We start from the raw sequence: 14,159 nt of genomic DNA, 5'->3' as shown, positions 1-14,159 counted from the left end.
GTCTATGAGAGACACAAAGCCACGAAAATATAGTTGTGAAATAACCAAAGAAGAAAATGTTAAACGAAAACTCAGTTTTTTTACGTTTTTATGACCGGGATGTCTCTTCTCCCGTGATAGCAGAATATGGCGGCGAGTCGACGTTAAGCCGCTGACAAAATATGGTCTCCACCAAATATATACATTTGCAAGAGGCTTCATAAAATTATCTATTTAGGCTCACGGTTTTATTCATTTAGAAGAGAAACATTGGTAATTTCCTGGTGTTACAGGAAATATATTGAGTACCTATACGAGGATACAAAATCTTAGCAACCATTCAGAGCATCAAGGGACTCTGTGCCCTGTCATTTATAACCATGTGTGTCCTGTTGAAGTATGTGCGAGACTTGTACAGTAGAACAACTGCGATCTTTTGACTGGTGATTTAAAAACATTTAAATACATATTTGATGTCAATAAACTCTTTCATTACATATTTGTACGTCCTAAGAATCCTAAACACGTGGTTGCATAAATAACGGTTGAGTAAAAAGCCTTTAGCCTTTCATACATACACCACGTGTGACAGCCAGGATTCGATGGCGCGTTGTTCAAGCTAACAATGCCTGTTGACAAACACAACATTCGCTCACACGTCTTGCATAATGTGGACATGCATGACAGTCGATGTAAAATATAACGTATGCATTATTTATTGTGATAGAGTAATTACAATCCATAATCCATACCTTCCACATTTACTGGTTACGAGTAAATAAAGCTTACTCAATTTACTTTTATCTGGCGATCTCGCTTGAGCAATATCGGAGACATCCCATTGTGGGTAACGTCAGAACGAACTTTGGAGATCCTCTAATAATATCCATTCTTTTCTGAAACTCTTTTAAACAGATTTTGATGCGATAACCTAGATCGATTATGGAATGGTTAGAATCATGTTTTATGGATAGCAACCACCACCTATATTCTTTGAAAGGCGATTTGAAGTTGATATGATCAACCTGGGACACCATCTCACTTCCTAAGTGGGGAGAATGATTTAGTATGACCAGAAATTATTGAGAATGTTAGGAACATGTTTACTTGGATTTCTAGTATAAACAACCCGCCCAAGGCGCCCAATTACAGGTAGATATCGGACGTAGAAATAATATACCTAAAGAGGATAGGAATTGTAAACTTTGCAACTTAAATGAAAAAGAAGATGAATTCCATGTTATTTAAAAATGCCCACTGTATAATGAAATTAGACAACAATATATTCCTCAGAAATACATCAAGAATTGTAATCTTGTAATGTTTTGTACACTTATGTCTGATTGTAAAAGTGAAACGGTAAATGTAAACTATATATGCTAAATGTGTATTATTTCCATTACCAACGTATATATGAATGCCATTATGTTTATTTGTATATGGGGCCTATGGCCGTGAATACAATAAACTGAATGGATTGATGGTATAAACAACCTTGACCAGTTTTCAAGAGCTTGGTTTCATTCTACAGAGACTCCGTTAATCCTGTTTCATTAGTTCGTGAAGTTATCCCCCTTTGTTTAATTGCTACCAGACGTCATTTTCCGTGACCCTCAGTATGGATGATTTACAGAAGAGGAAGTTATTTCAGAGTATTACAACATGGGCATCAGATCAGCTAAATTAAGGTTGAACAGGCATCCCTTTGTCCACTCATTATCGTGTTTTGACAAATACGGCAAATGGATATGGTATTGAGCACCAGCGCGGCGCAGGTAGGCCCAGAAAATTTACTGTCGGTGCTAGGAGGCGGCTTGGCATTCTCTTCTGAATACAAACGAAGGAGTTTAGGAAACTTAAGACTGGATAGGATTGATAGATTAACTGTGGTTGTCTGTATGTAGACAATTAAAACTGAGCTGCATGCAATGGGTTGGCAGAAAAGTCGAGGAATTCCATCACCGATCATGAGACAGCATAGACATTTTGATTTGATTTTCTCAGATGAAAGTTGAGTGTGGCTGTTTCCCAATACACTGAAATTCTGGACCAAACAAACTGACAAACCTTTGTAACAGCACCCAAAGTACAGTCTGAATGTAATGTGTAGGGTGGCATATCTGTGTTAGGGACAACACCCCTCTGTGTATTTGAATGGAATGTGACCAGTGAACGGTACACAGATATTCTCGAGGGACATTTACTTCCATCTGCTCACCTGTTGTCTGGAAATTGTTTATATTTTCGAGCAGGACAACAACCCAAATCATCGTTCCAAGCTTTTCATAGGCCCGATTTCGGTCCCAAAGTATGACATTATTAGATTGGCGAAGCTAGATCTATAGCCCTGACCTTAATTCAAGAGAAAATGTTTGGGGACTTATGAAGGATAGTGTCAATATGAAAATTCTGACAAATATTGCTGGAATGAAAGGTGGTCCGATATTCGGACAGCATGAACCACGACTTACTAACTTCTTTGATCAGTAGTAGTATACCCCGCTGCATTGACGTCTGCATCGCTGCAGATGGCGACTTGGCAAAATACTAACTGTTCAGCTGTCTTTGTATCTGGAGTTATGTTATGCTAATATTCATGTTTAATAAGCGAGTAATGGATGAGAAAATAGAAAATATTACAATCTCAATAATTTCTGGTCATACTGCATCTTAAACAGTAAATCAATTGTGGTGAGTCGACATAAACTAGTGCGCATATAATAACGCTCGTCACCTACTGATATACGGTCATTTTCGATTCATGAAAGGATTTTGCCAGTATTGAACCGGCATTCATCATAATCATTCAAAACCACACTCCCACTTAGAACTGTAATCAAACAGATCACCCAGTAACCAGTGCTGGGTTGTGTGTACAGGCTCGGTGACAAGGTCGATGGCGCGTCATCGTTTGTATCAATCACTGGACTGTCTGGTCCAGACTGACCTTTAATGTTGCAGGCAAATGGGAGATAACATGGGGTTGATGTACAATGTCATTCACACACAAAGCAACGTAAAGGTTAAGTCTAGACACTCGTCCATCTGGTGGGCATTTACAACCTTGTCGTGATATATACTTCAGATATTTGTAAGGAGACATTGAAGGTCATTCTGACCCACATGTGCAGTAACACTGTCAACTTTTGATATTTGATTGTGTTCATTTCAGCGATTCTCAATGCTGATTGGTCAAATGAAGTCTTATTAGGTCAGTTTTCCTTTGAGATAAATCTGTTGTTCATGTCATACATACTAGGTGCATCATCTGAACAACAGGTAAGTTTCTATACGTATAACAACCTTTTCCTTCTATTTCTATCATAAAATGTCTGTCTCATAAACAATACAGACACCTTGATGCCATGCATACTTATACTTGGATTACACTGGTTATAGATTGTGATTCCACATAATAAATGCCTACCAGGAGTTGGTTTCACTAGGCAACCTGTACCAAGGTTAACCTTAAATCCCATTCTTTAACACTGTAGTTACTAAGATTACCTTAGTGACTTACCGGTTGCTGCTTTGTGCCCAAAGACTTTCCTTTTATTGCAACCTATACTGAAAGTCATTAAAAACGCAATTCTGACATTCATGATTTCCTTACACAGATGTGAGGATGGGTCAGAGGAGTCAAACAAAGGAGTGGTCACCTACAGTCATATCCAAGATTGGCCCCCAGCACTATCTGGCAAGTTGGTGGCGATGCAATAAAACTGAAGGCAGCAAGGTGTCTTTGTACCATTTGGGAGCTGAGAGGAGGTTGTCTGGTGCCAGTTGTCATCCTTGCCATATCAGCAGCTGTTTCAAACGGATTTTGCAAGTGTGAAACTCATCACATGGGTTGCACCAGGTCGCTGGCCATCAGCAACACCTCTGGTGTCCCGAAAACATTATTGCGAGTCGACCAACAGTGGATGGATACACATTTAAATGTCTTGCAATCATCACATCTGAAGTAACTTGTTTAACTACACCGATAGCCAGATTCCTGGAAAAAATCATCAACAGAACTTTTGTGAGTTCCTGGGGCTCCTTTCACAAAGCAACCTTTACTAAGGTTAACCTTAAATCCCATTCTTAAAATTGCACTAAGGTTACCCTCAGTCCAATGTTAAAGAATGGGAGTTAAGGTTAACCTCTGTAAAGGTTGCTTTGTGAAAGGAGACCCAGGACAACAAATACCAATTGCATTTCTAATAGCGTTCAGTATAATAACAAGTTATTTGAATGTCCCTGGGTCCTCTTCCTTGTTTACATGACATCACCGGAAGAACAATGAAACTTACAAGTGTCTGAGATTTATTTCAGTTCATCCTGGAGTATGCCTGGTGTGGTGTTCATACTGCTGGCTGTTCTAGCCAACTTGAAAGATTGAAGGCCTGGTTCATGGATGTATCCTGAAGTGAGGGAATGTTGCTCACAACATCAGTCACTGGATTGTCTGGTCCAGATTAAAATATCTTGCAAATGAAAAAAAGTGAGAATACAGAGTAAAAACATAATTCACCTAAAGATGTCAGGGTTCACTTTGTCATAGGCGATAAATATAACATGGAAACAGACTGAACAAGTTGAAGATTGCCTGGGTGAAACACACGCTGGTCAGCATGACTGAACAAGCTGAAGATTGTCAGGGTGAAACACACATGCTGGTCAACATACCACAGACTAAGGTAAATCTGCATACCTAACATCACAACTGATGCATGTAAAAACTCTACACTAAAAAGAACACTAACATGATCATTTGTAAAAAGCAATAATACACTTTTCAAATATTTGTGTTCTAAGTAAACTCTATCTGAAATTGTGACCCATTTTTCTCAGCCACAAACCATAAAGAAACAGAATAAATTTGAAAAACACCTTTTGCAGTCATCAGTAATTTGGACCAACGTATCAGAGAAACATCAACTGAAAATCAGTTCCCCACAAGCTGTGTTAATACTATACTTAACAAAATTAGAACGGGTGCACGAGTTGAATACTCCTCAGGGAGCTGAGTTGGTTAAAAGAATGCCAGAAAAGACATCTGCTGTACACAGGGACACTCAAGTGCCTTGAGCATGTACTAGTTGTGTGGATATGTGTGCAATACAAATACCCTATAATAATGACATTATCACAAACCATGTCTGATTATAAATATAGATCATTTGTGGGTTCACTTTATGTTCATAAACAAACATCAACATGATCAGTCTCTTTACTACCAATGTATCACTTCTATGTGATCAGGATTTCTTTAGTAACTGAGTATTTAATGCACAAAAGTAAATCTTTGACACTGACTAGAATTAAAAAATATGAGGGATAATTAATTCATATGCAAAATTAAACATAGAAATGTATGGACTATACCACAGTTTAAGTGGGAGAAAACAATATAACCGTCAAATTCTACTTTCTGGATCAAATTCCACTGACTCCACACAAAAATAAATCTCTAGAAAGACATAAAGAGTTTTATTCACAATTAGAAAATTATATCTAAAAGTAAAGAGGTAGCACAAAATGGTATCATGTAGGCTAGTTTAACACACTGCAATGGGCTTGTGCTCAATCACTCTCCATTACAACCTTGGCACAATACATTTTACATGTTATCACATTTTGCACATTCCTTATTAACCACAGTAACATGCCTGAGTGAGTTTAGATTGATCGGTTTTCTGCCACTTTTAGTACTAACAATATTCCAGCAATATCACCAGAAATGGCCTGCAAACATTGTACCCATGTGGGGAATCTAACACGGGTCTTCAGCATGACAAGTGAAAGCTTTAACCACTAAGCTAACCCACTGCTCCTGACAATAAAATGAACACTTTATAATTGTGATCTTAGTCACGGTGAGGGATGATATGTGTGTAATGTTTCTGTTCAGCATCAATCCGAAGGGGTTGGTATAACAGACAGAGTTCAAGATCTGTGTGATTTTACATAAAGATACCACAGCACTAATCCTCACAGACGCCAGGAACACACCAAATTTCAAACACTGCATACACAAAGATATTTGCACATGACCAATATGTGCCCAACCCTGCAATCAATGGAAAGAGAAGATCGCAAAACTAAAAGGCACTTGATCTGCCTGTGAACTTGACTATGGACTAATTAACTTTAGCAACATAAGAAGTTTAACTGCTTCCAACATATTACCACAGACAAAAAAATTGTTTTGGTTTACAAATTTAAACTACAGAAAGAGAATTAAATTATATCAAACTGGACTGTTCAGTGACAATACTTATTTCATTACCCTCGTTAACTGCTTCTTTCACTTCTGTGGATGTCGTGATATGCTTCATTACTTGCATTGCTCCCATCTGGAGATACATACTTGTAGGTTAGATTGTAATACATGAAAAGACAAATCCAACAGTCATGTACTTTCTGTCAGAACAGATGTCAATCCCCATAATTCCACACAATCTTAACAGAACAGTTTTGTGTGAAAGGGACTCTCACTTGGACTGCTATCTGTTCATCGTGTTCAATTTTGTTTTAACAATCCTGATTACATAACACACATATATTATCACCATAAAAGGGTCATGACTTGTCTCTATTGCTCCTCCTGCCAGAATGGCGACTGACTGAACCTTGGTCACTCCTACTTCTAGCCGAGTCCATGAAATCTCGCCCTCGGGCTCTGGGCCTTTCTTCATGATCACCACCGTGATTCCTGTGGTTTTCTTTACATTGGTCTTTGTGCGAAACTCTTGATGATAATGGTGAACTGTTTCTATGACTGTCTTTCCTTCTCTCAGAAGGAATCTGATGAGGTGCAGGGCTGCTGTGATAACGTGGTTCTTCATCCCTTCTGTGTCTTGACGATGACCTGTCAAGTCTTGGATCGCTTCCATGAACTTTTCTACGGAATCTATCCTGACCAGATGTTCCAGGTTTGGATCCTCTACGGTTATCGACAACTCTTGTAGCCCTAGACCTATCATCTTTTCGTTCCAATCTACGATCACGACGTTTATTTTTATGCCTATTTTCATGATCAGAAGGTTGAGATGACAAAGGCTTCTTACTTTCCCTTCCACAAATACCATATATTTTCTGTTCAAGGAGCTGCTTTGCTTCCAACAATTCTCTCAAATCAACAGACATTTCTTCATCGACAGGTCTATCTACAGCTGGACCTTCTTCATCATTAGTGATCTCCCCATCTTCAGAACATTCACCACCATCACACTCCCCATCTTCATCTTCAACTTGAGTTTCTGTGGCAGGTTCTCCATTCTGGCTTCTGAACTGGTCACCATGAACGCTTTGGTCACAGTCAAATTCAAACTGCTCTGCATGCAGTGACAAAAGACTACACTGAGTGTCTTCATCTAGAGATGTCACTGGTTTCCTAGTTACTGTTTCTGGTGATGTGGTTTTATCTGAGGGTTCATTAGACGAAGCCAGCCTTGCAGAAGCTGAAGTAGACATGTCTGGTAATTTAAACTTGGCCTTTTCGTCATTACTCATTTGAGATCTACTGGCCATACAAACAAGATCTTCTGATGACTCAGGATTATAACTGAGACTACTGTCATCCGAGAGAAGCAAGTCATGTCGCAACTTTTCAAAATTTTTCAGAGGCAGACTTTCACATGATAGAGTTTTCATTAGCATCTCACTCTGGCTGCTTTCACAGTGAAATGCATCTTGATCATCAGTCACACAGACATCCTCTGAACTCTCTTCTTCATTGCTACCCTCGTCCTCCTCACTGCTGGACACACTATCACTATCAGCAGCTGATACTGAGGAATCACAGGATGAAGTAGTAGTCTTACTTGGGACACTGGATAGGGTTGTCACAGTTTCACTTGAACATGCACTCTTGGGATTATCTGAACAGGATGAAACCTGAGTTGAAGATACAGTTTTAGAGGATGATACAGAAATGTCCTGACTTGTTGCCGAAATGACATCTTCCTTGTCTTTGGAGTCAGATGTACAACTTTCTTCTGAAGTGCTTTCATGACTGCCATCTCTTTTGGGTGAAGTTATGTCCAATTCCTCACTTGTGTCACTTCTATCCATACTTTGTATTGAAATATTGACAGGTTTATCAGATGATGCAGGTTCTCCATCCTGACAGGGGGGCTTCACCTCCACTGTTGCAGCAGTATCCTGGTTCAGTTGAGGTCGGATTTGACCTTGAGAGGAATTAACTTCAACATCTTTTTTGCTTTTGATTTGTCTACTTAACACAAGATCACATTCATCAGCAGCTGCAACATTTGACTTCATGGTGCTTAAATCAACCAAGGTTAATGACTTTGTATCCATATAACCTGAATGTAAAGCATGTCTGGGAGAAGATGCAACCATGCTATTATTGCTAGAACTCTGCTTTGATTTTGGTTCATCTTGATCAACTACTGTAGCATTGACTTTATTTGCTATTGGGTTACTTTCACAATTTACAACAATTTCTTCAGGTCTCTGAACATGTTTCTTTGACAAGTCTAATGCTCCATCTTCTGACAAACTAAAGCCACGGAAATGACTAGACTCAGTAAACGGTTTTGCCTTCTTTACGGACAAGCGACGTGGCCTTACTGTTGATCTCACAGACAAGTCCATGGGTTTAAATGTGCAGTGACAACTATCTACTGGAACTAAGCCGGGCAGACTGGTGCCACACTGTGAGCCTGAAATACTTCTTGATCTTGTTTTCACAAGATCAATTGAAACGTTCTCATCATTAGTTTTTTGGACTGGAACAGAAGACTGCTGGCACAAAGTTGTTCTGTTTCCTGACAGTTCTTTTGTCACCAGACAATTGGTTGATACACTGTCCATTTCGACATCACTGCTCACTGACAAATGCCTGCCTCTCTTTTTTGTGGCTACATCACACTGAGATTCATTCATGTTGATGTCACCTGAATCTTTGTTATGAGCAACATTCCCAGACAAATGGTTTTCTGGATGACATTTCATTCCCACCTGTCCAGATGTGTTCCTACATTCAACAATTTGGGTATTCCGCATCTCATCCTCACTCTCAGATTTGGCATATGATGTAGGAAATGAGGTAAAATCAAATGGTTCCACATGGTAGGGAGGTCTTTCATGGCCATTCAGACGACTGTCCACATGATGAACAGGTAATGGACCCTCTACATGGGACCCATCTTTACTAACATGTCCACCTTGATGGGAGGAGAGCTTGTTTGTGGATGTATTTTCACTTCTCGACTTCTGAAAAGTATTTTCAGTAATTCCAATTTCAGAAACTTTACAAGTGGCATTATTTACTTTCATAGGAACTCCGTAATCCAACCTAGGATCTCTTCTATCAACATGATCCAATTTAATGTCATTATTAGGAGGCAGCTCTCCAGTACCTACGCCACTTGAGGCCACAGCAATTTGTGTTTGTTCAATCACTTTGGGGCTCACAGAAGCAGGGGTTGTGTGTGAAGAAACCCCAGTTGTTACTGGTGATTTTGTCTCTGATAAAGTAGATTTTGTAATATTATCATACTGACCCACTGAATGAGACTGAACCTTCTCTTTTCCTACACGCTTGGATTTGTGTTTCTTTATAGAGTTCTTCTTCTCTCCTGAACTCAAGTCCATATTTTCTTCCTCCTGACAACCTTTACTGGATAATTCACCTGCCACACTGGAGCCACGATGAGAGTCTGAATTACTTCTTGATGAATGCTTCACCTGGACTCTACATTTCCGAACATACATATATGGCATGGTTCTGGAGCACCTCTCCTCCTCCATCATCAGATCCAGAGAACAGTCTCCGTCTGATAGGTCACCAGCCATAGACTCAACTGTCTCCCTGTCTACAGACACACAATTGTCTGACAAATGGGTATCTACAGTACACATTGGCAAATGTTCAATTACATCTCCATGAATCTGCACCTTCTCCTTACTCACATCCTGTTTGGCACAAAGCTTAGGTGAAGTTCTATCATGTTCACCTTTAAAATCTGCCATGGCATCATCTTTTGCATTGGCAGTACCTTCTTCACAAAGGAACTGATCATCTGTACATTTAGCCGCATCTACAGGACAACCCTTAACATCCATGACAACCACCCTTGCATTAGCAAAGCTGGACCTCTCCCTCATCTCTATGTTGTGTATAACTGAATCAAAACAAGATTTGTTGACCGTGTTGTGGGTATCTCCTACCACATCAGGTTTTCCACTCAGCATTATTGGCTTGATTCTTCTCTTTTCCTTAGATGCACTGTAAGAGGATGAGCTCACTGAACTTGTAGGACTATTGGATGAGTCACCTTTCATCACAGAACCACTTGCTGATAAAGATGATGGTTCAAATTCCTTTTCATTTCCTCCTTTCCTTTTGTCCTGATCAGAAGAGATATCAGTTTGAGGTCGCACAGAATTGTGTTTCACAGCACTGCTGGTCTCTGCATCATACTTTGTCTTTGTTTTAACTGAAGTGCCTTTCAAGAAACTTTCATCATTTTCACTTCCAGCTTGTTTATCACACTTCAAGTTACTATCATTGTTCCTATCAAGCAACCTACCACCAGCAAGACCCTTGTCACTGGGTCTTGGTTCTTTGTCACATGCTTTTGAGTCATAGTTTGTGTTTTTCAAACGTTCTGATATGCTTTCAGTTTTACTGGAATGTCGTTTTCTATTTGCTATTTCAACAGTTTTCTGTTCCATTCCATCTCTCTTTCGCTTCAAAATATTCCGTAAGTCTCCAGAATAGTTTTGGTCATTTCTACTGGACTCTATTCTTTTCACCTTATCACCACTGCTTGATTTATTACGTGTCCTGCTTCGTTCATCTGCAGGACCATCTTTTGATGACTTCTTCAACCCTATATCTCTCTCACCAGCCTCAAGATACTTATCTCTCTCACGACTGTCTCGATCATATTTCCTCGGACCAGTTCTAGATTTCTCTGTAGTACCCCTATCACAATGATCTCTCTCCCTACTTGTTTTGGATCTACGTTTGTGGTCCTCTTCCTCTGCAAAATCCTTCTGTTTGTGATCTGAGGATTTGCTGTCATTCCTCCTCTCCTTTGCTGGGCCCTGTGTCCTCCTATCAGGTTTGTCTGGACTTTGGCTGTGTGACCATGGTTTTCTACAATCTTTGGGTTCAGGGGTCACAGGATGTTTGGCATTTCCGATTTTCTGCCTTTTAGGTGTCCCTTCATTGATTGTTTCGTTTCTCTTCCTTTTCTGGTTGTCGAATTCACCAATTCTTCCTCTTCTTGGTAAATGTGGATCAGTGTCGTCTTCAATCCCTCGGGGCACCTTCTGTTGACTAGACGATGACTCAATATACTTTCTGACCTCAGAGTGTTTTCCTCGGAAGTTTCCGGCACCACGTTTGGATAACAATAAGCTGCAGATAAAAAAGAGGAAAAAGGGATCATTATAAATGACTTAACAGAAGTGTTTGAGACACAAGGCATACAAAAAAAAAGTAAAAAAAATAATGTCTTTCTTCTTTCTTGAGTAAACTACTAACCTGTACATTATTTAAAATGTACTGGTCTGGTCATGTTTTAGCAAGACAAAAGAAACATCAGCTTATGTTATTTGATCACAACTCCAACATACATTCACCAAAAAATCATTGTCGAGACTTCATGGCATTACTTAATCTATAGATTTAGCTACATCCTTGCAACACTTACTTCAGCCTGCTGATTTCTCTATCTTTTCGTTGGAGTTCTGTTTTAGAGGTTAGGAGGAGAGATGTGATGTTTTGTTTGATAACTATGTTCTGTGCACGGGTCTTCTCTTCTGTTTCCTTTAACTTCTGAAGCTCAGCCTCCAGGTCCTGAATCCTTGCTACTGCAGTGGAATACTTTTGTTCCAGCTGAAGCAAAAACAGCATTTAAATCAACAAGGTTATTTTTGCATGGAGGACCTACAATGGCAAGCTAACACTTATACTTGGTGAAAAGGAAAAATATATGTTTTTGGCAAAATTTGATGAGGGAAATTTACTAACTGACCCCCCCGCCCTGCAAATTCATCCTAAAAGAACTTTACACATTACACACTTTGAGACAAAGATCAAAACTGATAAATTATGCACATGATGCAGGAGCAGAATGTTTCTATTAAATCTCACAACTAAACAAAGACCAAATAAAATTCATAAAAATAGTCTGGAGAAACATCAGCTTATGTTATCACTGAATTGTAATAGAAACAGGGTAAAATATCAAAAAACTTTGTGTGTACCAATCTGAATGGCATGACAATATGTCTGATGTGGCTGCCATAAAATGATAAACTAATCTGGATTTGATCCTCTGTGTTATCACTGATGGGAGTAGTATAGGGAATAGGGGTTCTGGACCACTTTCAAGAAATGTTCAAGCTTCCCTGGTCTAGGGGTTTCTTATAGAACATAAACATAAAGATGTGTTTTTCATGGATGCACCATGTACATGATTTGTGTGTTCATAATCAAGAGAATCTAATAGAATGGACTGAGGCGCAACTGTTCAAAAGTCGACAGTCATTGCTAGTGGAATCTGAAAGTGATGCAGCAGGATACACTGGGATCCTCTATCTGTACATACCAGTGACCCCAATCAAACCTACTTTGTTAAATTCTTTGTAGGAAAAACTTGCCTGTATTTGTGAGTCGTGTCGTTGCTGTAGTTCATCACTGAGGATCTCTGTGTACAGGTCCAAGTTACTGTCCTCTTCACCAGGCTTTACTGAAGATCCACTCCTAGCAGTTTCAACACCATCGTTACCTACACTTGATGACAAGCCAGCACAGGTTGACACAAGCAACTTGTCACCTGAAGATGATGACTGTTCGGATCTATTGTTGTCAGTTATGATGTCAGAATACAAGTCCAAACTTTCCTCTTCAGGCGGAGGCTTGTTGGGGACCAGGGACTGAGGTTTTACATCTTGTGACAGAGGTTTCAAATTTGTTGATGGAGGTTTCAAATCTGGTGATGGTGGTTTCATATCTGGTGACATGTGTTTCAAATCTGGTGATGGACCCAGGGGAGAAACTGGCACTGGAACGGATTTAGGTAAAGATCTACACGCAACAAGTGCTAGTTTTGAGTCTTCACATATCATGTCTGTGTATAGATCAAAGTCATCTTCCTGGACCACATCATGGGCCATTGTCGTAGGCTGACTGACTTGTGAGCTTCTGTCTTAGGATTTGATCAAGTCACGGAGAGGTTTCACATGATGAGGTTGATGGAGTTTATCTGTAATGTATCATCATTGTTGATAACTGTTACAGACAATATTCCTGACTGATATAAAATACTAACAAGTTTCTCCATGCTCAGGACATTTTCAATAAATTAATTAATCTAGGATTCAAAACGTGGAAACCTTCAAAGGCAGCTTAAAAATTAAAACAAATTTGTTAATGAGCCGCACTAGGTTCAAGTTACGGACCAGGGGCCCGTTTCACAAAACGCTTGTAGCCTAAGATCTCGTAAGTTTTCTCGTGGCCATTGTACCTCCTATACTGTAACACAGGAGCTATGGATGCTACGAGAAAAGTTATGAGATCTTAGGCTTACGAGAGTTTCGTGAAACGGGCCCCAGACAATTAGTAATCAGCTACATGCAGGACAACCATATGTTATACTTGTGTGAACAAATACACACATTGGAGCCGACCTGCAACAACGTTGAGAAATGTACACAAACACATGTCCCTTCATTCATGAAAACACTGCCCAAGTACAAAACTGTAAAGGTCTTCACAAAACTTACAAACATAGAAAAAGTGTCAAATCGAAGTAGTGGAATGTTTAAGTGCTACCAGTCATCATCAAAGACTGCTGCATATATACTTCTTTATATTAAAGTACTGGAGCTGATGAAAGATGAAATCTGCTGAACAAACTCATTTCTTAGCAGTTTATCTTGAGTCACCTGATATTAATAAGGTCGAAAATACACTGACGTTTTCATTTAACGACTATATTTTTAACTGCAGTCTAGCAACACCTTTCAACTTAACAAGTCAGTAATGTCAAACAATAGAAATGTTTTCTTTAAATCCTCGTTCATTTTTCTGATCAATACCTACAATCAGAATGATATCAAAATCCAATGTCCAGTCTCAGTTCTGCTCTCAGTTTCACTTTACCCGCCATTTCAAGCAAGTACGCAAGCGTCAACATTTCGAAGTTCCG

At 39.4% G+C, this 14,159-nt stretch overlaps 1 protein-coding gene across 1 annotated transcript; it reads right to left on the bottom strand.

Moving 5' to 3' along the window:
• Positions 1–5,441: 5,441 nt before the first annotated feature.
• Positions 5,442–14,156, bottom strand: LOC137287645 (serine-rich adhesin for platelets-like). The gene is made up of 4 exons (XM_067820027.1): positions 14,054–14,156; positions 12,610–13,214; positions 11,658–11,842; positions 5,442–11,362 (listed from the first exon to the last, which is right to left on the bottom strand). The coding sequence occupies exons 2-4, from the start codon at positions 13,123–13,125 to the stop codon at positions 6,547–6,549; spliced, it is 5,517 nt and encodes a 1,838-aa protein (XP_067676128.1). The 5' UTR covers positions 13,126–13,214; positions 14,054–14,156; the 3' UTR covers positions 5,442–6,546.
• Between the last annotated feature and the right edge of the window lie 3 nt (positions 14,157–14,159).

This window comes from Haliotis asinina, chromosome 6, assembly GCF_037392515.1.
Source record: "Haliotis asinina isolate JCU_RB_2024 chromosome 6, JCU_Hal_asi_v2, whole genome shotgun sequence".
In the NCBI taxonomy this organism is placed as follows: domain Eukaryota; kingdom Metazoa; phylum Mollusca; class Gastropoda; order Lepetellida; family Haliotidae; genus Haliotis; species Haliotis asinina.
The sequence above is the reverse complement of the archived record's forward strand: the minus strand, read 5'-3'. Positions and strand labels throughout refer to the sequence as shown.

Bases quoted from the DNA above. Each gene is read 5' to 3' on its own strand.
- LOC137287645 (XM_067820027.1), bottom strand. From the start codon at position 13,125: ATGGCCCATGATGTGGTCCAGGAAGATGACTTTGATCTATACACAGAC. The intron at 11,843-12,609 runs GCAAGTTTTTCC...TTTTTGCTTCAG, and splicing joins GACACGACTCACAAATACAG to CTGGAACAAAAGTATTCCAC. The intron at 11,363-11,657 runs GTAAGTGTTGCA...TTTTATCTGCAG, and splicing joins AGAGAAATCAGCAGGCTGAA to CTTATTGTTATCCAAACGTG.